This window comes from Mycteria americana, chromosome 14, assembly GCF_035582795.1.
Source record: "Mycteria americana isolate JAX WOST 10 ecotype Jacksonville Zoo and Gardens chromosome 14, USCA_MyAme_1.0, whole genome shotgun sequence".
Taxonomy (NCBI): Eukaryota; Metazoa; Chordata; class Aves; order Ciconiiformes; family Ciconiidae; genus Mycteria; species Mycteria americana.
In genome coordinates, this window is record NC_134378.1 from 8649996 (window position 1) to 8677748 (window position 27753).

Below are 27753 nucleotides of genomic sequence, written 5' to 3' on the forward strand. Positions count from 1 at the left end.
GCTGAGTATGATGCCATATGGTGTGGAATATCCCTTTGGTCAGTTGGGGTCAGCTGTCCCAGCTGTGTCCCCTCCCAGCTCCCTGAGCCCCCCCAGCCTACTTGCTGGTGGGGTGGGGTGAGAGGCAGAAAAGGCCTTGACTGTGTGTAAGCACTGCTCAGCAGTAATGAAAACATCCCTGTGTTATCAACACTGTTTCCAAATCCAAAACATAGCCCCATACTAGGTACTATGAAGAAAATTAACTACCCCAGCCAAAACCAGCACAGTCAGGAATCTGCTTCCTTTTGCCTCAAATCCTACAATAATAAAAGGCAGGCAAGGCAAGGCCGCCCTAGATGCTAAGAAAGGTCTGCAGAGACTTACCTGAACATTATCTGTAACAATTAAAGATGAGGATCTTTGAGAGCTTCAGAGTACAAAAAGGACCCATCCGTAAGAATGTAAATAATCAATAGCCCTCAGTGTCAATGAGAATGAAAGCCCCCCTTTTTGAATAAGCATCCCTTAATTCTTGGGCTCTCTGCTCCTTTTCTTTTCCTAATAACCACACATTTTATCTTGTTATGACTGAACTCATAGCTTTTCAAGAGACAGGTCTTATTTCCTTAATATTACTACTTAGAATAAAAACTTAGTGGAAGCAATAACACTCTGTCATCTTCCCAACATGACTATTTTCCACTCAAGTCTGACTACTGGTTAACCTGTATCAGCCAAATCTTCCCTTATAACTTGGCCATCATGTTCTCCAGGGCATATTCTTACCTATACTGAGACTGTAGATTGCAGCACAGAAATTAAATGACTCTTGAGTCCAAGCACAATCAGTTTGTCTTTTGAATTCTGAGCTCTCAATGTCAGTACTTGACTGTGACAGGTGATCCTGTTCTCTCTTTTTTGTGTACTATTTCTCCATCTCTCCCTTTCTAATAGACAGGCATTATTAGGGAGACATATTAAACCTTTTCTTATTTTGGATGTGCTAAATTAAACTAGCCAGAAGAAATTTGATATTGTTCCTTTTTGTCATTTTTTTGGTCAGTAATGAGGCTCTTAAGGTTTATACTGAATTTCTTGGCCTGAACAGCGCAAATTAAATTAGATGTTGCCTGGTCAGTAAGGTAGTCAGTGAGATACCCTGTGGAGAGGATTTGAGAGCCTGAAGTATAGCAGAGCTACAGTGGAGCTGAGGGTAGGAATTAAAGCAGGCAGTTGCATCATGAGATGCGCAGCGAGCCACCTTCCTAATTCCCTCCCAGAGACACACTGAATTAACCTGAAATGCCTATTTTTCAGACTTTGCCTTTTGGGAACTAGGTTTTGAAAACTACAATTAAACCCCATTATACTATCTGTATTTTAGTCTTTAATGCAAATGAATTCAACCACCTGGCATATAAACCGTCTCTCAGCCCCCTGATACCCAAAGTGGTTTACTCAGAAATGGCACACTTAAGTGATCACAGGCATACAAAGATATACAAATAAGGTTTAAAACCTTAATATGTTCACAAGCCCAAGGGCTATCATGAAATATCTTATTGAACTGGATACCCCCTACAAAATACTAGACCATGTAATGACTTAATACCTAACACTTTTAGTTGTGTAACACACTTTATAAATAAATAGCAAATATATAAAATGATTACATAGCTGATACTATTTAAAAATAGTAGCATACTGAATCCTGTTAGGAAAACAACAGGAAAAAATATGGGCTGCTTCAGCATTCTGAAATCGGCTGCATTTTTCTAAATATTTAATGGAGTTAGTTGCTACTAAAGAAGCATACATTACATGGTTTCACTATATTGTGCAATGACATTAATACACAAAGTATCAGCACAAAGCTTGAGGATGAAATCTACTCTTAGTGTAAAAACAATTGTTACCGAGGGTACAAGAAGAGTGAAATCAGCACATCTATATGATAACAGGAATGAATGTCTTTTGAATAGGAGACCAGAAATTCAAACCAAATACAGGAAGAACCAGACTGTAAGACACTTTCAGTAGAAAACAAAACCTATAGTCACAATCTGGAAATGTCTTCATTTAAAAAAAAAAACATTTAATACCCTGATTTCTACATTATTTGTCTCTATTTTTCTGATATTCCCATCGCCATGATAATAGAGTCCTTCCATCTGCTAATGGATAGCACTTAACATCCAGACCAGATATTAGGAAGAATTTCCTAATTAGGTAGGTAGTGAAACTCTGGAGGCAACTAAGGGAAAAGCTGTTGAATCTCCTCTATTAGAGCTTTTCAGGAAGAAGCAACATTCTGCCTTTGTGCTTGGAGATGGACTAAATGATCTATTGAAGTGCTTCCCAGCCTCGCATTTCTGTGATTCTGACTTGGAATAGTGATTCATTCTGAACGTACATTATTCACTTAATGCAGAGGAAAGTTCAAGTCAGTTGCCTTATGACAGCTTCAGCTGACAAACTCTCAGAAGGACTTTAACCTTCCAACAGTGTCTCACCTTTATTACGTGGTACATTTTCTGGTAGCAGAAGAGGCAGAACATACTATTACTGTTAAGAGAACAGATAACTAGCAGATTTTTGAGGCAGTTACACCGTGATAAATTGTGATTTAATGACAAGCCATGAAATTACACTCATATCACACCTATACTTGAACTGCTGATCTTCAAGGAAAACCCAAGTCTTCAGATACTAACAAACATTAAAAATTGTTTCCAGATAGAGGCCCTTCCCTGCTTCTTATCTGGCCTTGTTATAATTTCTGATTTCCTATCCCCTAACTCATATTTTTCCACACAAGTGGAGTCCTCTGCTCAGCTCTACGTGAACCAGTCCACAGAAACCTCTGGACAATAAAGGTGATCACAAAGCACCTGTCCATTTTCCCTGTGGAATAGTACTAAACTAATGCTTTGCACAGGTGTTTTGGGATTGGAGCCTTGGTTAGTGGTTTCTAGGACAAAAACTGCAGCTCTTGACAACTTGATATTGAGGATCCATTAATGACATTTTAAAGAATTAGAGTCCTGCTGCTTGGGAAATAAGGAAATAAAATTACAATCTAGCCAATCTAATGTGCCCCTGTATTCTCAGTTAGATGTGGTTGTCTTGATGACATGTCTTAATCTGATGTGGAGTGACATAGAAGAGATGACTGTGTTCCAGTAATGGTTGCCAGATTATGGTGGAGAGTGTCAGTGGAGTAAATTACCTCTACAGATTATTTCCAAAGATTACACTGGTTTTCATGGAGTCCAGAATTTCATTTTGGGTATAAGGTACCCTACCACGTAGGCCAAAGGGTAAAGGGAGAAGATGCAATTGGGCATAAGGTTATAAGAGGAGATTCAATTTCTGGGACTCGAAATTTAATTTTTAGCAATTCGTCTTTAACATACGACTTTGTCTGGGCCTTTCACATGTGTCCGTTCTCAGTGCCTCTTTACAGGACTTGTTCTGTGAAAATTAACGGTGATAATGCAAATGTTGAGATGCTTAGATTAGAAGCATTATAAAAATGAGTATTATATTAATGCGACTTCCCTTTCCGTAATTATAACTTAACCAATATGAGTATTTGCAGCAGTAACTGTACTTGCAATTCTTACTGATACTGAAATTCATACCCGAGACCCAACAGACCAATTTCCACTTAAGCATGTTGCCTTACAGCGAGGAAGTTAATCGGGTTTTACCCCCAGAAAGTGCAGGGACAAGAAAAGGGGCCAGTTTTTTTGAAAACGCCGGGAGGAGCCCAGCGCGGGGTGTGCGGGAGCCCCGTTTCCCGGGGAAGCTGGTGATGCAGACACCCGCGCAGAGAAGCGCGCCGATGGCCATAAGCAGCTTAGCAGCTCGCCAGAAGCCCGAAGCTGCGGGGCGGTGCCGTTAATTACATTTAATTCCAGCCCGCCGTTGGTTTCTCACCGGCGCGGCCCGCCGGCACCGCCCGCACCGCCGCTCCTGTCACGGCCCGGGGACGGCAGCGGGCCCCGCCCCTCCGCGAGCCCCGCCCACCCCTCGCCGCCTGTCGCTGTCGGCACCGCGGAAGGGGTCGGAGGTCACCGCGGGGAGGCGGGGGTGGCGGTGGCCCGAGTCACGTGACAGTGCCAATATGGCGGCGCCGTGGCGGTGGCGCGGTGGCGGCTGCTGAGGGAGGCGCGTCTCTTCCGGGTGATGGGGCCGCGGCGCGGCCGCAGGCTCTGAGCGCCGGCCCCGGCGACCCCCTCCCTCCCTGCCCCGCGGCGGGGCCGCTCCGCCATGCAGCCCCCGGCCCGAGAGCAGGACACCCGCACCAAGAGCATGTTTGTGTCGCGGGCCCTGGAGAAGATCCTGGCGGAGAAGGAGGCGAAGCGGCCCCCGCACGGACAGCTGCGGAGAGCCTGCCAGGTGGCGCTGGGTGAGTCGGCCCGGCCCGGCCCGCGGGACTCCCCCGCCTCCGCCGGCCTGGGAGCCGCGGCCCCTCCCCGGCCCGGGGGATGACAGAGGGCCCCGTGGCGGCGGGGGGACGGGATCCCGGCTCGCCCGCTGCGGGGGGGTGGGAGGCGGCGTTACCGCCCCCGCGCCCCGGGTGGTGCCCTCTGCCACGCCGGGTCCCCGGCGGGGTGCGAGAGAGTCCCGGGCCCCCAGCTGCGAGGTTGCCGGCCGGGGCCCAGGCTGAGCTCGGCACTTTGGAGTGGGGGAAAAGTTCTCTCTCTAATGCAACGTGTGCAAATACGAGGGGAAAAACCCCAGATATCTGGTTTTTTAAGTTCTGGTCTCGATATGAAATAAAAGGGGTTTGGGCTTGTCACTGTAGCACCAATTTTGAGAAAATTAATTATAAACTTTTAAACTAGGAAACAGGCTGTTTAAGGTCCTCGACTTGCAGAGTCTCAAATCTTCCAGGGCTAGTCGTCTTCTGATATCTTATCTCCAGCTCGTGGTTGGACTAGCTATAAACTGCTAGCAGTGTAGCCAAATACATATAATGTGGTGTCTTGCAGAACTGAAAATAACTTTTTGTGAAGTTGGTGGACTGGTCCTGAAATCTGCAAGTACAAACTGATGATCTAGATCTCTGTGTTAAAGTTCTGAAAACATATGGTATGTCATGAAGGAGGAAAAATTAAGCTGCATAGAGCAGTATAGCTCTTACAGTTGGAGTTCTCTATGGCCTTTCTTAATTTGCGAAAGTGATGTATCTCTTACAGTTTTGGTTGCTTTGCACCAACACTTTCCCTTTAATTTGGGAACACTTACTGTATCCAGAACAGAAGAAAAGACAGGTGGAGTATGTAAGGAAACTGGGCAGATGCAAGTTCTGTCCAAGGGACTGTGAAAGCAAGCTTGAAAAATAGCTGTCGTTTTTATCTTCCTTCCCACAGTCCTTGCCTTCAAGAAATTTGTAGGAGTTAATTGTAGTGATAGTATATCCACAGAAAGGTAACCACATAGAAGGGTATTTTTTACTATTTAAAGTTGACATTGTGAGCAATAGTATAACACGTGTGCCCCAGCAGTTAGAGACTACTTTTCCCACTTCCTTTTCCTGATTTCTTCCCCAACTCCCCCAGCGCACACCCAACCCATTTACAGGACTGGAAACCTGTTTTGCTGCTATGTAAATATATTTAGAGGGCAAGAAAGGGAACTTTCTTGAGAGATTACTAGTGAAGGTCTTTATGTTTGCTAACACATCAAAGATTATGATTTTGGGAGAGGCGTATTGTGCGATAGCTACCTATTAGCATTTGCATGTTGGATTATAACTATTCTATGTCTGCGTATTTTAAGGTACAGAACATTTGAGGGTAGTTAATGCTTGTGATGATGGACTTTTTTTTGGTAATCTTGCTTGGAAAAAAAGGTCCATGTGCTTTCCAGGACTAAAGCAGAGGTCAGCATGAATAGATAACCTTCTGTTGCTCAACTGTCCTGCCCTAGCAGGTCCTTGATTACTGTACTAAAGGATCTCTGTTGTATTTGGTGAATGTTGCATCATTTTAAGTTGCCAATATGAATGTGATTTCTTTTATTTACATGTGATTCCCTTCCCCCCCCCCCCCCCCCCAACTTTGTTCTGTTTAGGTTAAGCTTTTTTACTCAAATGAAAAAATCAGTTTTATTTACATATACTTCAATTTAATTAAGCTTATACTTTATATTAAGACTATGACTTCAAGTTTCAAAAGCATTAGCTTAATTATCAAGCGCTGCGCAATAGCAAATATGCTAGGAAACATGGGAAGAACATTACTTGCAGTCTGAGAAATTCAGGCCAGACTTTGTAATCTACACAAACTGTTATGGATGAAAGAAGCTTCAGTGTTTTGAATAATAATAAAAAAAGTCCAGTTAACTCTGAGTAAAATTAATTCAGTTTGAGAGAAATGTAAAGTTAACTTTTATGAAACTGGTAATTGTGTCAGCTGTTGTCATCTTTTTTGTTTTCTCCATGTCATACTTTGAATAATCCCTTTCTACCTCTTACTAAAGTCCATTTGCTGTGCTGTCTTATTTATACAATGGTCTTTTTAATGGAGTCTTGAAGTATTGTACCATTTCTAAACCAGTCAACACAGGCATGGGTCATGTGTAAATGATACCTGCTCTTGGCACTAGGGAAGCCTATGATGCATCTGTTTTCTAAATAGAGAGGAACTGCTGTATGCTACAACTACCTCATATAAATTAACCTGCAACTATTTCTACAATTTCTGCTGTAGTTTTACTGCAGTAGCGTTTCTATTAATTACATATGCTTTAAATTTTTTGTTTGGTGAGACAGAGGAAGATACTTCTAACTGTGGGAATTATGCTCTTGTTTTCTTTTACATGAGTTCTTTATTGTTTTGAATGTGTTCAACTCCTGAGAACTTAAGTAATTTACTACTGAAAATTGCTGTCATTCTTATGTAGGAAATATAGGTATTCTTTCATTATAATTTTAATCCGTTCTAATTGTTTTAATCGTTCTAATTTTAAACTGTTCTTACCCTTTTTTCTCTTCCTTTCTCAATAATATACCTTTCACTGGACTAATACTATGCAGTTTTGGACTGCAAAATATCTTCATGATTTTGTAGAAATGAGAAGTAACATAGGCTCAAATAGGACATAAACACAAGAAGTGTGGAAAAAAGGAACAAAACCAGTTCCTGGTGGTGTTTTTTGGGTGTTTTTTTTTTTTTCCCCCTCTGTCCACCCCCTCCTTTGAAATAAACAGTGTTAATGTTGAGTAAGCAGAGTTTGAATAAATTCCTTCATTCAATCTCTTGCTTCATCAGTAGGTGTAACGGTTGTATCCTGTACTCTCAGTGCCAGTAAGCCCCAGGAGAGACTGGGAGAAATGGAGCTTTTTAAACAGAGAAGCGTTCTGCTCTGCTTTAGAAAACTGTGTTTTTAAGAAAACTTGTTTTCAACAGACAGGCAGTGTATTGTATAAAAATAGTTGCTTAATAAGCATTTACATGGAGCTCTAGGTACACATGGTTCTTCGTAAATCTACTGAAATAATCTCTATCCTGAAAAATTTACAGAGACATTATGTATCACAGCAGTTCATACTGGTCTAATGCTAATTGTGCGTCTGGGTCTCTCGTATAAACTATTACTCTTGCCCTATTAGGACTGTTTTCAATGACATACTGTGCAGCCAACCTGGTTATGTGACCTTCTTTGCTTGCCTAGGCACCTCCACATACATATCTTTGAGCTTTGTAAACATCAGAATTTGTTCAGTTAGCTTGTTAATGAGTTTTTAAAAAAATCTCTTAAACCATGCCTTCACTTAGAAATCTGGTTGTGTGTTTAAGAAGTCTCTGGGTATAAATGACAGATGTCTAAAATAAGTTTGTGTCTCTTATTTTAGTAGCCTCTTGGCTAGCATGTTTTGAGAACGCTGGGGTAAAGAGGAGGTAGTCTTGCTTCATTGTGGCAGCCTTTTCTAAAGGGCTCTCTGTAGATCAATAGAATCAATAAATGCGGGGTGTTGGGTTTTTTTGATTTAAGTTTGAGGCAGCCTGGAAGGCTTTACTGGGTTGGGGGGAGGGAAGCTTTTGCTGCTGATCCATGTGTGTGTGTCGGCACTGCTGTCTGGTGTTCTGACAAGCTATGGAAAGGCATTGCTTGTGTCCTTGTGCTAATGCAAGCTATGCCACTTTCGGCACAGGAACTAATTTGCTTCCACTGAGACAAACTTGACTGTACATTAACATAGGATGCATCTAATTGCAGGCAGGCAAATTTTTCCCCCATTTTAATATATAGTTTTCAATACAAGCGAACTTAAACCATCCATCTAATATAGAACAGTAGTTACTCAGCATGAGCTTCACCCTGCTTTTATTATGGCCAGAAGCTCTGGAAGGAATTGCTGCAAGGCCTTGCTTGTTATTCCAGTTGTGTTGCCTGGTAGGAATGCTGAAAGGCTTGTGTTGAGTGGGCAGCACACGCAGTGCCCGGAGTTGAAGATGTTTCTGACTGAAGTAGGTGCAATGTATGCCGATACATTCTGGCCTTGAAAGTAGCAGGCAGCTCCGGTACCAAAAGCACCGAGTGAGGGGTCGGTGTAGTGCTGTGATGACCATACGGTGACCAAAATTCAGACTGCGTTCTGTAGCTGTGGAAGGGAATTGAGCTGTGCCCCTTAATCCCGTGACTGGAAGAGGAGAGTGATGGTGCAGTAGGTTTCTGGAAGCTGGCGATGCCTGGTTGGCGCTTGGCAAGCTGTTCGTGGTAACAGACTTCTGTTAGGCAACAGTTTCTGTTTCACTCACTTTTGGTGGTCAGACCACCAGATGAGTGCTTCAGATGTGGAGATTTCCAAACTATTTTGATGCAATCAGTAGCAGAGGCATGCCTGTATCTTGCTTTTGTCCTTTCACTTATTCTTTTCTGCCAGCATTATCTAGTAAAATACTGTTGTGGTGCAGATGTTTTTATATGGCTTTAGAAAAGCCTTTATATAAAGAAAAATTGTGGGGAACTTGGTCAGGCCGTGGTTGGATTATTTTTTTTTTTTTTTAATTTATGGAGTATTTCTGAGAGTGAAATTGTCAAATTGTCATTGCTCTAATATGGGAAGCTGTTATTACATATTTTTCTAATGCATGATCTAGTATAACTATCAGTAAAGATGGGCATGATCATGTCTCCTTAAGGCTAAAATCTTTATGGAGTTTGATTCAAAACTTTTTTTGCTATACTGCTTTGCTAACAAACAGTATGGGGGAAAGTGATCTCTCTGAAAGAAAGTGAAATTATTTCAGTAGGATATAGAGATTTGGAAAAAAATAGCATTACTTGGTTACACCTTAAGTGTGGAAGTGAACACTTCTGTAGTTAAGTATAACATATCCTGACAATTAAACCTTTTTTCTTGTACAGTATTAAATTTTATAAAATAACCTTTTTATTTTCTTGGGTGGACCCATTGCTATAATATTCCTACTGTAGTTTGAATTTTTTTTTTTTTAGAAACAATTTTTAGGTGAGGAATTTTTATTTCGGACCCCTTCCCCTTGCTCCAAGGGGCCCCCCAACAAGCCCTCCCTGTCCACCTCTCACAAAATAGTATGGCAGAATGAAGATGGTGTGTATGACCTCCAGCTTTCCTTCTGCCAGCAGCTGGGTGCAATGGGAAGAAGGATGCCAAAATTGAACTGGATGAACTGAGACAAGTTTTGAGTAATAGGCTGGCCAGACTAGTGGACATTAAACAAGTTTCAGTTTCAGCTCGAAGATCACAAAAGTTAGGCTTGTCCACAACTTCTGAAGTGGCAGCTGCTGAGGAGGAGTGGGAAGCGGGTAAGTGTGCAAACAAGGAAGCCCCTAAAGAAAACTCACACTCACTGAGCTAGATGTATCAAATATGGATTTTTTTTTTTTTTTACTGTATCTCTGATGATATTCACTTTATTGATCTGCCAATGGGAAAAAAAATTGCAGCAACTCTTTTATATGTAAAATAGCTTTCTATTTTATGTACTATAGAAATAACCTGTGAGTATTCAAAAGGTGTCTTGTTTGACTTGACCAAAACATCAAATCAAGGAAGACTTTTATTTCCAAACTAGACAAATTATCATTTTTTAGTGCAAGGAGAATGACTTGTCTAACTCGGGCAGTCTTTCTGCTTTGGGAAAATAAACTTAGTTCAGAGAGTGTTGAGTTTTTGCAATTGTTTTTTTAAAAAAAAAAAAAAAGAAAACCAACCCAACCTGTAAACCCTAGTTCTACAAAGTTTCTGAAATACAGAATTACTTGTGGTATAGCTGACCACCCTGGCATCCTGTTGTACTTGGGATTCTGGCTGTAGCTAAAATATGCCTTTCTCTGCCAAGACCTGGAGGCAGGACTAAGCGTTCTGAACTTGTAAAGCTACCCAGAAAACTCTGTGTTTTAAGCAGCCAGTTCCTGTAGGCAACAGGAGTACGCTGCTGTAATAATAAGATAGATCTAAATAGGGACACAATAAATTGGTGGGTCCTTTAGTGTATGTTATTCTCAGTAGCTCTGTGGATCATAATGTGGTGTTAAAGATGGGAAAATTAATAAAATCAAGAGGACTGAATTCAAGTTTTGCTGAATTGAACTTCTGACTAGCCGTCTTGTTGATAAACCAACTGGATACTGGAATGAAGAAAACAGCGATCCAAGAAGTGGTGCTGTGATAAGATTTACACTGTCTGTCTGTGTGGCATGGGAAACCTTGGTTATGTCTTATCAACAGTCTCCATTCTGTTGACTCTCCTTTACCAGTTGAAGCCTGAAGTATTAGGGGACAACAACAGTGGGTTTGCACTGTTGCAGAGCTGCAAAGTTACTTCTAATTCTGAAATCCCAGGCACCGGGGCTATGCGCTTGGCTCGGCTCGTTGCCTTGCTGCTGGCTTGTGCAATATTGGCAAGTGAAAATTGTCTCTCCTTTAAAACTACTGGGCGTGGTTGTTTGCATGATGGTCTTGATTAGAAAATGGTGGGCTTCTGAACAGAGCCATGATGCATTGTAGGCCTGTGACTCTTCAGTTTTTCAGTCGTCTGTTCTTTTGTTGATTATAGGGTGGATAATGTTCCTTCAGTTCTTGTTACGTCACTTATTGCTAACGGATGTCGTACTGCTGCTTTCCTGACTGCTGACTGTGCTGGCTTTTGTTAATGAGAGAGTATGGCAGACAGAATAGCAAGTCCCAATCCTGGATGTAGCTTCTCTCATAGGTTGTAGATATATAGGTTTCCTCTGCATTTTGCTGCCATTTTCCCTATAAAATAAGGGTAGTAACGTTACAAAATAGGCATGCTCTGCAAGGATTAATTCTTGTAACATTCATTGAACAATAGGACTATGAAAAACCTGTAATATGTGTTTGTTCCAGTCCTTGTTAGTTAGTATGTTTTGTGTATTGATGCTTCTGAGACAAAAGAAATTATTGGGGTTCACAAATGGCACTGAAATCATCTGAACTCTGAAAGCCTAATCCCAAACAATGGTGCCTCTCCAGAGTTGTGGAGAACAAGTATTGACTGAATGATCCGTTTCTGATAACTTTGCAATTGAAGCAAGTTTTGTAGGCATGATAATTTGAAGGTGCATGAGATAGCGTGGGATGGACAGGATTCCATGTGGTTTTACAAATGATTGTAGCTGTGCAGCCTTACTGTGTGTGCTCTTTTTGATATTTTTTTTTGTCAGTGTTCACAGTATGCACTTATGCTGTGTCTGGTGTAGTGCTGTTCTGGTCTGTATTGTGCATCATGGTGATACGTTAGAAATCCTCAAAAAGCCATACTAGGATCTTTGGGATTTGCTGCTGCATACAAGAGAAATGAGAAAAACTTTTTTTTTTTCTTCTGTATTTAATTTTATGAAAAGCTCCCTAAAAGTGTAATTAAAAACAAAAAAAAAGAGCTCTGCTGGCAAAATGACATGCATTTAAGATTTCTTATCTTTTGGGAGTTTGTTTGGCTGATGTCATATCGTGAGGTTTAACAAAGGCAGGCTAACTAGCGTTGTAGTTAACAGGAAGGTCAGATGCATTGAACTAATGGTTTATGCAGCGGCTTAAAGACTTCTGCAGACCTGAGCTCTCTATGATGTAGACTTACTCTTGAATAAAAATTGCATGCTATACCTGTGTTTTCTAAAGATATCTTCTGTTAAGAATGTTTGGAAAAATTAGCTTTTTCAAGTAGAAGTTGAAAGATATGCCTTCCAATAAATGGTGTAACTGTCTACGGTCTCTGAAGCTGAAGATGTTACAGGAAAGGAATAGCAGATATTGAAGTGTAGTACTTCTGGTTTGAAACAGCTTTGCTTTATTACATTTTCCTTATTTGTGTTGTTGACAATGATAAATGATGTTGGGTGTTAAATGCTTTGACTTCTTTTCTTTCTTCCAGATGAAATAAAAACGGAGCTGGAAAAGCAAAGGTAAATTACTAATTGCTGTAAACTATGCCAGAAAACAGCAAATCAAATAATTTGATAGTGGCATTATGGCAATGAGTTTGTGAATATCCAGTTACACACCTTTCTGCCAAAAACATGATATGGCCCATGTGTTCCAATTACACAATGTTTGTGGCTATGGGTACTCAAGCCATAACTGCCTCTGAATTTAACTATGAAAAAATTGCATAACTTCTAAAAGGTGCTAATTTTTCACTTCCTCTTGCTGGGCTTAATATAGTGTGATAGGAAATCATAAAGAGCAGTAGGTATCCTCTGTTTGACAGTATAGGCTCTTAACTAGCTAGATCAAGAATACCAATTTAAATATTACTTAAATCCAAATTTTAAAACACTTTTCCAGCACTGTGCTGTGATTTAAAATGAGCCCCCAAATGTGTTTCTCTTTGCTTAGTATTCCTCATATGGGCCCTGTTTAATTAATTCAGAATACCTTTGATAGATTTGTCATCACAAGTTCCCCAGTATTTCAGGTAGTGGGATGGTGTTGGAGTGTAGTGAGGGAAGAGTTAAGTTGAAGAATATATGAAAAAGATCAGATGCAATATAAATACATGTAAAGTGTTTTTTGTGTGAGTTTTAAAGAAAATTGAACTTTCTTTAAGAAAGCATGTGTGAGAGAAACTTGCATTACATTTGTATGCTGCTATGTACCACACAGCTTTAAATTTAGAAAAGGAGGAAGTGTAGTTTGCTGTGAAGTACATGTTTAGAAAAATTAATAACTCTTCTTAACTGACCTAGAGAAGGCACTGCTGCTCCACCAAAAGCAAACTTCATTGAAGCAGATAAATATTTCCTTCCATTTGAACTGGCCTGCCAGTCAAAGTCTCCACGCATTGTCAGTACTTCACTGGATTGTTTACAGGTGAGTGTTCTGTTTAAACTTGGACAGAGTGAAATGAAGAAACCTGCAGTTACAAAAATCTTGTGTGCTGTTGGCATTCTTAGAGTGAAGAAGTAATACTGTCCTGAGTACATATAGCTGTGCAGATGCATAACCATGCAAAATAGGTTATTATCAGACTTGGCTGAAAGTGCATCTTGTCAGAGTCTGAAGTGTGTGTTGTTTTATAGTGAAGCAAGCCTTTACTGAAGCTCAGGAATGTGTTTACATTATTCAGTAAAGATGTTTCACCTCTAAAAGGAATATTTACCACTGTGTTTCTTGTAGTACTGATGTGATGGGAGGTCAGACTCTGGAATCTTTCTACCTTGTTCCTCCTTAGATTCTTACAGAAAAAACAAATGCAACTTAAGGGCAGAACCTTTCTGCTGTGAATAGGTACAAAGATTGATGTTAAAAAATTTTGTCTCGTTACGGTAGGAAGAAATGGTCTGGGTGGAAAAAGCTTGTGTTATCACTTACTAAATCTGTTTTGTCTAGATGTGTGACCAGTCCAAGTATTTGGTAGCTAGACTATTGAGGGTGTTGAATGTTTGTGTTAAAACTGGTTAAGTGAGGTATGCTGTTTAAAACCCCCTTTTTATGCTGTACTTAACTGTATTTTACTTAACAGTATATGGTTGTCTAACCTGCATTCTTTCTACTTAGAAACTCATTGCATATGGACATATCACTGGCAATGCTCCAGACAGTGGAGCTCCTGGGAAACGACTGATTGACCGAATAGTTGAAACCATTTGCAATTGCTTTCAGGGTCCTCAAACAGATGAAGGAGTACAACTGCAGATAATTAAGGTATTTTATTTGGTTCATTTTGGTGCAATATTAATTTGCTTTCTCTGTCTTTGATTTTGTAACGGAAAAAAGATTAATGCGAAGCACTACTTAGGGCCCAGTTTCTCCATTTCTTACACTGTTAGATGTGTCACTGAATTTAGGGAGGCTGTCACCAGGTCAGAATTGGTGTGTGTAATGTATTTCCTCTTGGTGAACATAAGGCAATACTTTATAAATGTTTGTCCTTTCTGGGATGAGCCATGTCCTGGATACTTTATCTTGCAGACAGCTCAATGTTTATCTTCTAGGCTAGTAATGCCCACGGTCATTAGGCCAATGAATTGCTATCAGCCTTCAACTGAAGGCAGCGTAACTGATGCAGTATCATGGCCTGCTGCGCTAACCTGTCTGCTCTTATGTCCATTTTTCCAGAGAGATCTGCAGTATATGTTCTCAACAAGGCATAGTAGTACCAGTGGTGTGTGTTCTGGTTCTTAAATCTACTTGGGCTAACATAGCTGAGGTTAGAAGTTGGTGAGCCTTCTAGTAGTCTAATTTGATGGCAGTGTAGACCAATTGGCCCTTTCATAGAAATGAAGCTATAGAATATAACGATAACTGTTTTGTTTGGAAGTGGAATATCTTCCTTAGTGGAAAACTAGTTGTGATAAAACGCTTTAACAGCTCAGGGGAGCACAGAGATATGTGGCAGTTCTGTTACTCTCTTTGATTTGAAATGTCGTTTCAGAGAACTAAAAATTCCTTATAACATCTTATAAACAGATACGTGTTTCATAACAAACCCACTGATTATTACGGAAGACCTGCATGAAGCATATTGCTGTCTACTTGCTTAGATTTCATTTTTTACTGTTATGGGCTTTTTCAGGCTCTCCTCACTGCAGTAACATCTCCGTATATAGAAATTCATGAAGGAACAATTCTTCAGACTGTTAGAACCTGTTACAACATCTATCTGGCCAGTAAAAATCTTATTAATCAGACAACTGCCAAAGCTACCCTTACGCAGATGTTAAATGTCATTTTTACACGGATGGAAAATCAAGCTGTACGTAACTATTACTTTTGCTCATCTCAAATGTTTAGGCTTGACAAATTAACAAAACTTTTTTATTATTATTTTTAATAGGTCTGTCATTGTAATTGGATATCTATTGATTTGTAACTTTAAAAAACTTGTCAAATCCTGCAGTGAAGCATACTGAAGCATACTGACTGATTAAAATATAAAGCTTATTGCTGATAACAAGGTTTCACACTGTAGTTTCTGCCAAATGGCTTTGTATAAACAAATGATGGGATGCTTTTAAAATAAACTTGAAGCGCATCTTTTTAATTTGACTGGCCAAGCGATTATATTTTCACTGTTTCTTTCTTGTTAACATGTGAATTCACAAAGGAACATCAGTCATCATAGACATCTGTTTTCCCTTATCGAGTTTTAGGCCTTAAATTAACTTTTTCATCTTGGTTTTTCAAGATACAGGAATCCAGAGAAGTAGAAAAAACAAATCAGCAAAAATCCCAGTCTCCTGCAATTCAAGTGGTGACCAGGTCTCCAAAGATTGGTCAGTTAAAGCACAGCTATCAGGAAGGCAAACCCACTGCTCCTGTAAATGTGGAATTAACGAATGGTGAGCCTGAGAGGGCAGAAAACGGAGACGTGAAGTTGGAGCAGGATCTGACTCTTTCAGCATCAGGTGAAGAGGAATAGGTTGTGTCTGTTGCTTTTGGCTACAAATGTTTCTATTGGAAAATGCTCTTTTAGGCTGTTTTGGGGAGAAGTGAGTGGGGTTATTGGCTCAAATCATGCTTGCTCAGTGGTTATTCAGAGTATACAGGCCATCCTTAGCTCGTGTCTACAACATTATAACTGTTGAAGAAAGGCTTGTGTTTTCCCTAGAATTCTAGTAAAACTAGATCTAGTTTATATATATAGAATTATAATGGAATTTGACTTGACTAGGTTGATAAAGGGGAAGGAAAGGAAGAGAATAATTACGGTATGTGAAAAGTGACAGAATCACTTTGAGGTAATTGAAGTCCTGTGGTACAAATAATGTGTATTATGAAGACCTTATCATAAGCATATACTGTATCCAAATTAGGAATGTAGGCTACTCCAAAACTAAAAGTTTGTAACAGTTGATAAATGACAAAATCACTGCATTAAAAATATCAGTGCTTTGATTTAAATAATGGAAATAACATCAATGAGTATTTTTGTATGACTTCTTGGAAATGGCTTTAGAGGAGAACTACTAAAGAAAATCTATGATTTGTAATCCTTCTGCCTCTGTCATGTTTCTCCTTTTAATCTTCTTCCTAAACAAAAGTACTAAATTCAGAATTATCTCTTTGTGTGTTTCATTAGAGGAAACAACTGATGGAGGAAAGGAAATGGTTAAAGGCATTTTGGAAGATGTGGTCAAGTCAGCTGTGAAAGGTAGCAAAATCTTCTGAAGTAAAATAGATGCTTGTGTATTGCCAAACTTTTATTCCTGTGATTATAAGAAGATGAAGGTATTTTTTTGTCACTAAGTATCTTGTCAAGAACACCTACTAAGGCAGTAAGAACAGGTTTTTATTGTCTCACAATGTTCTTTGGTAGCTGAGAAACTTTCTAGTTAACCCGTGCTGCTTCCATCCCACTTTGTTGTAGAGCTTCACAAAGTCATGGGATAAAAAAAGCTCGATAGGTGATTTTAATCAGTTTTCCTTTTTCCCCTTCAGTGGCTGAAGAAAAGCGGGTAACAGAAACAGTTAAGGCTCTACCTGCATTAGAGACTGCAGATACTGCTCTTTCTGGCTCTAGTAATGAAAATGTACAAACAAACGGGATTCCAGATGATGGGCAATCTGTTTCCTCCACTGATAATCTGGTAAATAACTTCACTGAATGCTAACGTATATTTAAAAAAAGGAGAAATGTTTTTATCATGCCAACTAATACAGTGGGATTTTGGGGAGGGAAGGGACAGAAGCTTTAATGTATGTGCCCTGCTCAGCTTTGAAAAGGAAGCAGCAACTGCAATTTAAGTAGGTATTGAAAACAACTGTTCTAAAACTGATTATATTAGTTGTATTTTAATACACGGTGGGGGTAGAGGGGAAGAGTTGGTCAACATGCGTGAAAAGTTCCAGATCACTTGTAGTCCTGTTTAGGTTTAGTTTTAAACTTTGCCAAATGTACCATTTTTTAAAATCTGTAGCTAATTCTCAGAGGAGCTGTGGAATCTTCCTAATTTCTCTGTTCCTTTGTCTCACTGAGGATCTAATGTCTGTCTTGCTCTCAAGGAAACAGATGTATCTGGACATCAAGCTGCTGCCAAATTTTCCCATGTTCTACAAAAGGATGCCTTCCTTGTGTTCAGGTCGTTGTGCAAGCTGTCCATGAAACCACTTGGTGATGGACCACCAGATCCCAAGTAATGAGACTGTAGTTATTACACTGTCCTCTTCAGGTAGCTTTTGGAGACAGTTAAGTAGCTGCTGTATAGCAGCTGCAGGTATTCAAAACTCGCCTGTGAGGCTCTTGTTTCAGTTAGCTTGATGAATCTAGGATTGAAACTTGCTTCAAATTATTGCAAATTTAATACTTGAGGGGTTTTGTGTGTAATGGGCTTATTAATCTTATCAGTTGAAGTGGCCTTGACTATAGTATTTGTGAAGCTTTTGGTGGGGGAGTGGGGGAATGCTTCTTAGTAGCAGAGTTGCATCTATGATCCTCATCTAAGATGTTAGTACTCCTGGAAAATCTCTGAATTAAGATGGTAGACGTTGTCCAAAATCACTTGCAGGCTGATTTCCACCCCTCCTGCCCCTCTGTGCTGAAATGAATTAAAATAGCAGTCATTTCTTCTTGACATGGAAGAAATGCTATAGTGCTCATGTTGAATACAAGTATGTATTCAGAAATACAATAAAAATATATTTAATGTTGAATTTTTTCTAGATCCCATGAATTGCGTTCTAAGATAGTGTCTCTCCAGCTTCTTCTCTCGGTACTGCAGAATGCTGGTCCAGTTTTCAGGACACACGAAATGTTCATCAATGCAATCAAGCAATATCTTTGTGTAGCATTATCTAAAAATGGAGTCTCTTCTGTTCCTGATGTATTTGAGCTCTCTCTTGCCATCTTTCTCACGCTGCTTTCGAATTTTAAGACCCATTTAAAAATGCAGATTGAGGTGAGAGACTTTTTATCTATCGTTTCTATGGTGCTCTAGTTCTCGAATGAAAATACTGCAATGATAAAAAGACAGCTGGAACTTAGAAGTTAATGTCTTAGTTTTGTTTGCTTACTAAACTAGTATATTACTACTGTAGTCAAATCCTAATATGCATGAGATGATACTCTTCAAGAGAAATTACTGAATAGAAATGAATTTGTACATTTGACGTGGTTCTAATAAGCTTCAGATCATCAAGACCTTTACCTCATTTATTTTGCAGGTGTTCTTCAAAGAGATCTTCCTGAATATTCTAGAGACTTCTTCAAGCTCCTTTGAACACAAATGGATGGTGATTCAGACTTTAACTAGAATTTGTGCAGGTATTTCCATTGTTGTGAAAAGCAGTCACTTTCTCTGGCAGCAGATAAAAATTATTTTGCAGACAAATGCCACATAAAATGTTTAAGTGTGAAAAATTGAATTTGATCCCATAGTGCTTGGGTTAAATGTCTGGATTCATCCCCATTGCATGCTCCACCTGGCTGATTCCTTTTAAAAATGCTATTACACTGAATCCTAATACTTGCACTTTCTTTTATTTTCAAGATGCCCAGTGTGTAGTGGATATTTATGTTAACTATGACTGTGATTTAAACGCTGCTAATATATTTGAACGCCTTGTAAATGATTTGTCCAAAATCGCACAGGGACGAAGTGGGCATGAGTTGGGAATGACGCCTTTACAGGTAAGAAAAACAGCTTTGAAGATAAGGTACTAATGTTTCATAGATGGTGCTGTCTTTGCATCATTATTAATACTTCCAGTGGTTTGTGTTGTCTGTAACCTACTGATGTTACTTTTTTATTAGTTAGCTAATTTGCAGTTGGATGCTGAAGCAGTACGAGTAATTTACTGGGTGATTTTCTGCATATTTGCATTGTAGCACGGCTTGTTCTGGGCTATTTTGTTGGGCTGCCGTGGGAGAGAGAATCAAATGAGCTTTCCTCTGCCTTACTCAAATTACTTTCCTTCTGGGGCTTATGAACCAGCAATACTTTCAACTTGTGTTTGCTTTGCACAAACTCTTTATGCGGTATCTCCACCACAAGTATTTTATTTTTAAAATTATACTTTCCCAGTCCTTAGGGGGAGGGTGGAGTATAGACTGCTTTCAGCAAGAGCAGATATTTCTGACATTGGTCTTGCCTATAGCACCGTTTTTTCTAGCCCAGCCTAATGGCTTTTGGGGCTGAAGTGAACTTGGTGCCAGTGTTGATCTTGGAACTGAGTGCACCTCACACCTTCGATTAGAATTGTATCAATGCTTGTTTGATTATTCCCCCCCCCCGTGGTCCTTTGACCAGAAAATGGCAGTAAAAAACAGCAGACCTTTGTTTCAGATTTTGAATAGAACTGCCTACTGTACAGCTAAGGTAGTGAGACGCTTGTCTTGCTTGTGGAGAGATCTGACACTATAGAGGCTTACTGTGGATGGTCATAATCATTCCTACAGCAAAGGGGCTGCATTTAGGATTTGGTGTATATTGCCCCTTGGTTGTACTCATCAGTTGTCAATAGACCAGCTGCTTAAAGCAGCCGGAATGTGTTCTGGTGTCAGTTATGGTTGCTTTTGGCCCGGATGTATCCAACCTAAATAGTCAAGGGGCAGAAACTTTGTATAACCAAGAGATTTCCCCCTAACTGATGAAGTAAGATTTGAGTGATGTGATGTAATGCCTTCTAAAAACTTATGGCTATACATACATTGGTTTGGGGGTTTGGTGGTGGTTTAGGTTGTTGGTTTTGTTTGTTTGTTTTGTGGGGGTTTTTTTGTGTTGGTTTTTTTTATTTATTTTATTTTTTAGGAACTAAGCCTGAGGAAAAAAGGACTTGAATGTTTGGTTTCTATTTTAAAATGTATGGTAGAATGGAGCAAAGACCTTTATGTGAACCCCAATCATCAGGCTAGCTTGGGTAAGATTGTTTCCTTACAGAGAGACTAATTTGTTTAATAAGTTTGTCCTTGTGTTTATTCAGTGTTTAGAAGCTATTCAGAAGTGTGGATGCTAGGTTTTTACATAATGATTTGTTTATACAAGTGAAGTATTTTTACAAACAATTGTTAATGCCATTGCAGTAACAGACTCTCCAAGTGTCTCGTTTAAATAAAAGGGTTCTGTTTAAGAACTTTAGCCAGGCCATTGTCTACACTATAAAAGCTGTCTTATGTAGAACAAGATGTGACAAATCTTGTAGTTACTAAGTTGAAGTGCAGTAATTTCTCCATAGCTGCTGCTGCTCTTCTGCCTTTTGTTGGATTATTTTAGAATTGCATTAATACAGCATCTTCATGTAGTATAAACTGCCAAAAAGTACACGTGGTAATATAAGAATATTGACTCGTGAATTTCTATTAAAAAGTTTCAGAACTAAAAGTTTTTGACTAAACAGGATAACTTAAGTCTCACCCTGTTTATAAACAGGTTCCTATAAACCATCTGAGCAGGAAATGGCTGAAGGTAAATGCTTTGAGAGTGGAGGGAGGCGGAGTAGCGTCAGTTCCTTGGACTCCACTGTGTCATCAGGAGTTGGAAGTGTTGGCACCCAGACTGTTGTCCCAGATGATCCTGAGCAATTTGAAGTCATCAAGCAACAAAAGGAAATAATTGAACATGGGATAGAACTGTAAGTCCAGTATAACAGGAAAATAAATGTTCACTATAAAAAAACCAAACAAACGAAAAAAAACCTATGTGTACAACCATATGGCTTCTTACGGTCTTACACAGTCAAACCTGCAGGGACACTTACAAATTGATCTTAATGCTGAAGACTCTTGCCTGCTGTTGTCAAAAGCTAATGCTGGAGGCTATTGTAGTTAAAAGGAATTCATTAAAATCTTGTGTGGAGTGGAGGGTGGTTTCACAGCTTTCCTTTGTGCTAGTTCAGCTGCAGAAGAGAGGAAAGGGTGTGTATACCTAGAGAGAAATTCATTTGAGCAAACAGGCTTAATGTTGTCTTACAGCTCTTACACCATTTGTTGTCTTCTATTGAAATAGAGTTTGGAGAATTAAATCATTGTCCAGCAATGCTTTACTTCTTTTACATTAATTTGAAGATCTTTATGTCTGTAAATGCTATAAAAAGGTCTTTAACAGCAACATTTTTAACATTTCATGGAAACTCTCTAATTTTTAGTATTTCAAAAGGGTCAGTTTTTAAGTGAGTTTTCAGGAATAACTTTTAAGCTTATCAGCAACTGAATGTACCTTTGAGATGTAGCCTGAGGTGTGATACAGTTAATACATTTGTTGCACGTTCTTTGACTTTTTTTCTAACTGGAAAAAAAAGATACAGAGCTACAGCCCAGAATCTTTGGTTTAGAAGGTCTCTGTAAAGCTAAAATTTTATAGGCTGTGATATTTTCCAATTGTATGTGTCAATTTCCCCATGTTTTTGTCTGAATAGGTTTAATAAAAAACCAAAGAGAGGAATACAATATCTACAGGAGCAAGGAATGCTTGGCACTACAGTAGAGGACATTGCACAATTTTTGCACCAAGAAGAACGCCTCTGTTCTGTAAGACTACATGCAACATAAGATAATTAATATCCTGTCTTCTCCTCTGTCTTCTGATGTCTGTATGCACTCTCTCTTTAGTTCATATTTCATTAATAGGTAACTGAAAGTGTAAGGGTTCTAATGAAGGTACTTAATACCAATGCTACTTTCTATGTACTTGCTGTCCGAGGCTTTTTAGTAAAGTAGCTGTGTTTACAATAAAGTGCTGAAGGAATTCCCCATAAATGGGAACGTGGGTTTTATCTGCATTAACAGTATCTTGCCAGCAAAGGAATATCATGTACTGCAGTGGCAAAGCATTCTCCACTGCATGTGAAATTGGGCACAATTCAGCTTCCCTTGGCTCTGTGATAATGCAGATCTTGCCTTGGGGAGTGAGGGAAGCAAGAACATGCAGACTAAAGGCATTTTCTAATGACACTGGTTTCTTGTCGTCCCTCTAACGGTTGCTCTGCCTGCTCAGTGAAGCATATCAGTCTTACAAAACTGACAGCTGTGCAATTCTTGTACTATAAACTTTCTTGCAAAGCTGGCAGTTGGATTACACAGTAATAACTGTCTCTGGTGTTTTTAGACTCAGGTAGGGGAATTTCTTGGGGAAAGCAACAAGTTTAACAAGGAAGTGATGTACGCCTATGTAGACCAGCTTGATTTCTGTGGAAAAGACTTTGTCTCTGCTCTACGTATATTTCTGGAAGGCTTTCGTCTGCCAGGTGAAGCCCAGAAGATCGATAGATTAATGGAGAAGTTTGCTGCCAGATATATTGAATGCAACCAACGGTAATTCAAAATCTTTGTATTGAATAAATGCCTGAAGAATGGCTCTGTTTGTGGCCCTTAGGGGCAAGGTGCAACTCCTACCAGGTCAGGAACTTCTACAGGCTTGTGTGAGGAGCAGATCTTGTCACTAATATTGGTGCTGAACCTCTTCAGCAGCTAGGCAAAATGGAAACTTTGGATGGAAAGTATACTGATGCTGGCATTTCATCAAATCCCAAATACTTGCTAGAAGGAATTGTTGGAAGAGGGAAGCCCTAATTATGTTAAATTGTCTTTGTATTAGCTGTTCTGTTTTAAAACATTTAGATCAGTCAAGTGTAAACAACAGTAATAAGCAGTAGCAATTGCTAAAATTAAAAATACATGGCATAAATAGCTAACAAGATGTTACACATGTTTTTGCTTGCCCATTAGACATTGAACAAAATGTATATGTTAGTTGACATCAAGTAGGCAGTGTTGCTATTGTTTCTAATGCAATAAATTAGCGCTGAAGTATAGCTAGGTGTTCAGGCTTAATTGGTTCCCATTCCTTAGTCCAGTTGGTGCATCACTGTGATGGTTTTGTGTAATTCTTTATGAAACCCTGGGAGTGAAAAATAAGCTGTTCTTTAGCTTTTGTAGGATTACCCAAAGAAGGATAACGTATAATCTGTTGGGAATGTACTTGAAAATTCCAGTCATCACTAGTTTTCAACATTGTGAAGAAGATGCTTTAATATTTTTTTCCCTTTTTATTTGCATTTTAAAACACTTGGGGCTTCATGCATTTCTAAAGACTAATTTTAGGCTCTAGTAGCTCTTTGGTTGAATGCATAGCCCTTCTGGGTATTTTTCTTGCATGTAGAAATAGAGCTAATGGATTGAGGAATTAGGGCTCTAAAAACCTGTTTTGGTTTTTTCCCTCTCTTAGGCAAACACTATTTGCTAGTGCTGACACTGCCTATGTTTTGGCATACTCTATTATAATGCTGACTACAGACTTGCACAGTCCACAGGTAGGAATTAAAAAACCAAACTTGTGTAAGTTCAAATTTCCCTGCAACTTGCATTCGAAATCTGATATCCAATTTCCATTCTTCTTTACAGGTAAAGAATAAAATGACAAAGGATCAATACATTAAAATGAATCGAGGAATCAATGACAGTAAAGACCTGCCAGTAGAGTATTTATCCACAATCTATGAAGAAATAGAAGGAAAAAAAATTGCAATGAAAGAGACAAAAGAATACGCAATTACAACCAAGTGTAGTAAACCAAGTAAGGAGGAACTAGAAACTGGAAAGGTCACAGTGCTTTTGAACTATTGCCGTAACTTTCAGAATGGCATAGTGGAGTTCAGATCCCTTTTTGAAAACATCTTTGTGCAATACATAAGTTACATTTAGAATGGCTAATATAGATACTGGGAATGAAGCTGGCTCAGTTATTACTTAATACAGCTACTTCTGTGATGGAAACATAGTAAGTGCCTGTGGCACCATTGCAGAGAGGCACTGGAAACTACATTTGGGGTTTTTTTGAAACAGAATTGTGGGGAGAAAATGGTAGAATAACTGGAAGTGGCACTTACTTTGCAAGTTCACTTCTTGTTTTTATGTGCTAGAAAACACGTGGGTTTTTGGTTTGGGTTGGTTTTTTTAGTCTGCCTATCCTTAGTAGCGTGTCATAGTTCAGAGGCTGGTAAGTGACATAGTTGTCGTGATAACGTTTGAAAAAGAGAGAGATCAGAAAGTTTGTCATGATCTCTGTAGTCACCTGTCCTCATCTAGACCAAATGAGGACTTCTGTGTGTAGTGTGCACTAGAAACCAGTATCCCCAGCTGTACTCTGCTTTTACTCAGAATAGCTGGTATTAATTTAATTCAAATTGGTGAATTCTGAATCTTCAGCATAGTGGTTTTTTCAGTGTTTTCCGTGCTATTTGCAAGTTTCCTAGATCAAAATAGGAAGGAAGTTAATTTGCTTGAAAACTGAAGTTGCAACCTTTAGTATAAGGGTAAAGAAACACAAAGTTATTTATGAAATTGGTGAGGGCTAGTTTTGTTTTGAGGATATCAGCCTAAGATGATGAAGGCTTTTCCACCCATTTTGACAGGCAGAGTGACTTAATAGAGTATGCTTCTCTGGCTTCCAGTGATTAGGTCATAACGTGGCATATAATAAAGGGCTGAATTAGTTATTTTGTATAAAATAAAGTCTTAAGTTGGGGTGTGGGTTTTAGTGCTGGAGTTCCTTGCTTGCAACCTATGACAGCCTCCTGAATTCTAACATTCTGGAAGATTTTTATCTTTAGATTTCATTTGCAATACCTTTATTTAACGTTTTGTGATGCTGAACGCGAATACATGGAATATGCTTTTATAAAAAAGAAACCAGTGCAACTTTGTGGTGTTCCCCTTAGGTGTAGCTAATGAGAAGCAGCGAAGGTTGTTGTACAACTTGGAGATGGAACAAATGGCTAAAACAGCTAAAGCCCTCATGGAGGCCGTAAGCCACGCAAAGGCTCCTTTTACTAGCGCCACTCATCTGGATCATGTCAGACCCATGTTCAAAGTGAGTGCAAAGTTCTCCTTGTTTCTTCATTGCTAAGAGTTTTAAGCATGGGAAAAAAGTGGAAAATTTACTCTGAAGAGTTGGGTAATGTAGCAGGTGGACTCTTTGGATATATTTGGTTTCAGTTACTTAGTGTTTTGGGCTAAAATTGTAATAGACTTCTGAACTTAGTTTTTTCCTTTCTTTAGCTTGTATGGACTCCGTTGCTGGCAGCTTACAGTGTTGGCTTGCAGAACTGTGATGACACAGAAGTTGCATCCCTTTGTTTGGAAGGAATACGATGTGCAATTAGAATAGCCTGTATCTTTGGAATGCAGGTTTGTATAAGACTTAGCATGGGGCTTGCTAAGAGCAGTGTAGGCTCTGGGAAGGAGATGAAGAATTACAAACAACTTATACATAGAAAATGAAGCATCTCATCTACTTTCTTGAAATGGTAAAATAAAATATTACCATCTTGTTTTAGTTTAAGATCTTGATATCGTCAAGCTTTTCTCCAACTCTGCTTTGCTTTTATTGCTGAGTCTTCTATTAAGAGCGTTTGTGAACTTGCCTCCTACTCTCCTTCAGCTGCAAAGTGCTCTAATAGTGCCAAGTATACACAGAATGAAAATTGTGTAGGCATGCTGGACGAGTAGCACTCTCTACCTCTTCAGGGACTTGATTACAATGCTTGTTTCTCTGTCTTGTAGCTTGAACGAGATGCTTATGTACAAGCCCTTGCTCGTTTTTCCTTGTTGACTGCCAGTTCCAGTATTACAGAAATGAAACAGAAGAACATAGATACCATTAAGACACTTATTACAGTCGCTCACACAGATGGCAACTATCTTGGGAACTCTTGGCATGAGGTAAAAACTTGATTAGTTTAAATAGTGCAACTGCATTGTCCTCTGAAAACTTGCACAATTTTGTTCATCTACTACTTTCAGTCTTTAGTAACTGCATTAGCTCCCAGCATGTCAGAACCCTGTTTAAAATGTGGATGCAAGTGCATTATTTTGTTAGTGGTGTTTTTTTAATATATATGTCTGTGTGTATGTATATATATAAAATAATGCACTGCATTTTTTTGGCAGATGCTATAGACACTGTGTGACCAATATTGTAATTTTTGTAAGTGCTTCTGATATGGAATTAAAACCATATTAAAATTGCATTTAACTTCAGAGAATTCTGCATAGAAACTATTGCATTCTTGTTGACGTAAACAAAAATATTCTAGCTCACAGGTCCAGACTTGTCTGTGCAGTGTTTGGCAACATTTATACCACGATCACATGAAAAATCAGGGCTAAAATAGCTTATCCTTACCTATCCCCCACCAAGTTATCAGGATCATATGCATTTTCTTAAAGCATATTTTCCAGGAGCTCTCTAATCAGATCTAAATCTGTGCTGCTAAAGGGACATTCCTGCTGCATTATGTTCTCTGGCAGTAGTCTTTGGCTACATGATAATATGAGCCAAAACGTTCTTTAACTGACAGATTACTTGGACCTGACTTACAGCATACCCTCACAAATGCTTGTGCCAGTCCAAAGGATCTCACCGTAGGGGAGCAAGAAAGAAGAGATAGTGAATTTTGTGCTGATTGCAAGGCACAATTTTGGCGTTTTCACTGTCTGCATTGGAACATCATTAGCCAAAGTAGTGGCTGCAATAATTCAGTCTTTTTTTCATCTCTCTGGGACAACAAACTCTCCAGAAGATCAACTGCAAGTTGTTTACAGTTTTGAAGGTTGATGCTGTGAGAAGTAATAAAGGTTTCCTCTAGTAGTTAGAGATCCAAGTTAGATTTTTGGGTACTGTTTATTTTTTTCTCATATTGGAATGATTTGTGGTAGCTGGTGATCTTGAATGAATCACTCAACTTTATTTCCGGTTGTATCGGTAATGTTTCAGCTACATCAAAACTGTTGTTGTTGTCAAAGTTGTTTTAAAGGTTAGAGAACCTGGCAAGGTTATAAATATTAAATATGAATATATGTTAGGAATAAAAATATAATGGTGTCCAGAAACACAGTGTTTAAATATCTTTTGGTTTTAGATCTTGAAATGTATTAGCCAGCTGGAACTAGCACAACTTATAGGAACTGGAGTGAAAACTCGGTATTTATCTGGCTCTGGGCGTGAAAGAGAAGGAAGCATTAAAGGCTATGCATCTGGAGGGGAAGAGTTTATGGGCCTGGGATTAGGTAAGATTAATAATCTTGAACCTCACAAAGATGCACGTAAAAGTGTGATGTATGGCTAAGAAGTATGATGGCTAAGAAAGCTCAATGTTGTAAGACATTAAAACACATTTACTTGCTTCCAGGGGAAGCTATATTGGATTAACAAAACTTTAAAAAATGGAACTGTATATTTCAAGATGTATTAGTAATTACCAAATATGTTCTAACTTTGTAATTAGGTTAGGCTGTTTAACAAAACTCCTCCAGATTTATTTGCTGGAACATGTTGTTGTCAGAACTGTTTTGCCATACTTACTAAGTCATGGTT

General features: G+C 39.1%; 1 protein-coding gene across 3 annotated transcripts in view; it reads left to right on the forward strand.

Moving 5' to 3' along the window:
- The first annotated feature begins 4090 nt into the window (after nucleotides 1–4090).
- ARFGEF2 (ARF guanine nucleotide exchange factor 2) overlaps nucleotides 4091–27753 on the forward strand; it is a 40345-nt gene continuing 16682 nt past the window's right edge. Inside the window, exons 1-23 of one of the 3 annotated variants that reach the window (XM_075517530.1) lie at nucleotides 4091–4396; nucleotides 9604–9786; nucleotides 12378–12408; nucleotides 13192–13315; nucleotides 14003–14149; nucleotides 15021–15200; nucleotides 15633–15852; nucleotides 16527–16598; nucleotides 16886–17034; nucleotides 17450–17580; nucleotides 18108–18342; nucleotides 18608–18707; nucleotides 18934–19073; nucleotides 20194–20302; nucleotides 20812–21013; nucleotides 21797–21908; nucleotides 22486–22691; nucleotides 23605–23689; nucleotides 23781–23952; nucleotides 25097–25248; nucleotides 25437–25565; nucleotides 25941–26099; nucleotides 27299–27446. In XM_075517530.1, coding sequence (XP_075373645.1) covers nucleotides 4258–4396; nucleotides 9604–9786; nucleotides 12378–12408; nucleotides 13192–13315; nucleotides 14003–14149; nucleotides 15021–15200; nucleotides 15633–15852; nucleotides 16527–16598; nucleotides 16886–17034; nucleotides 17450–17580; nucleotides 18108–18342; nucleotides 18608–18707; nucleotides 18934–19073; nucleotides 20194–20302; nucleotides 20812–21013; nucleotides 21797–21908; nucleotides 22486–22691; nucleotides 23605–23689; nucleotides 23781–23952; nucleotides 25097–25248; nucleotides 25437–25565; nucleotides 25941–26099; nucleotides 27299–27446 — 3325 coding nt within the window. In that variant the 5' untranslated portion in view covers nucleotides 4091–4257. The remainder of the gene's footprint in view (nucleotides 4397–9603; nucleotides 9787–12377; nucleotides 12409–13191; nucleotides 13316–14002; nucleotides 14150–15020; nucleotides 15201–15632; nucleotides 15853–16526; nucleotides 16599–16885; nucleotides 17035–17449; nucleotides 17581–18107; nucleotides 18343–18607; nucleotides 18708–18933; nucleotides 19074–20193; nucleotides 20303–20811; nucleotides 21014–21796; nucleotides 21909–22485; nucleotides 22692–23604; nucleotides 23690–23780; nucleotides 23953–25096; nucleotides 25249–25436; nucleotides 25566–25940; nucleotides 26100–27298; nucleotides 27447–27753) is intronic. The other 2 variants (XM_075517531.1, XM_075517532.1) reach the window with 2 other exon arrangements.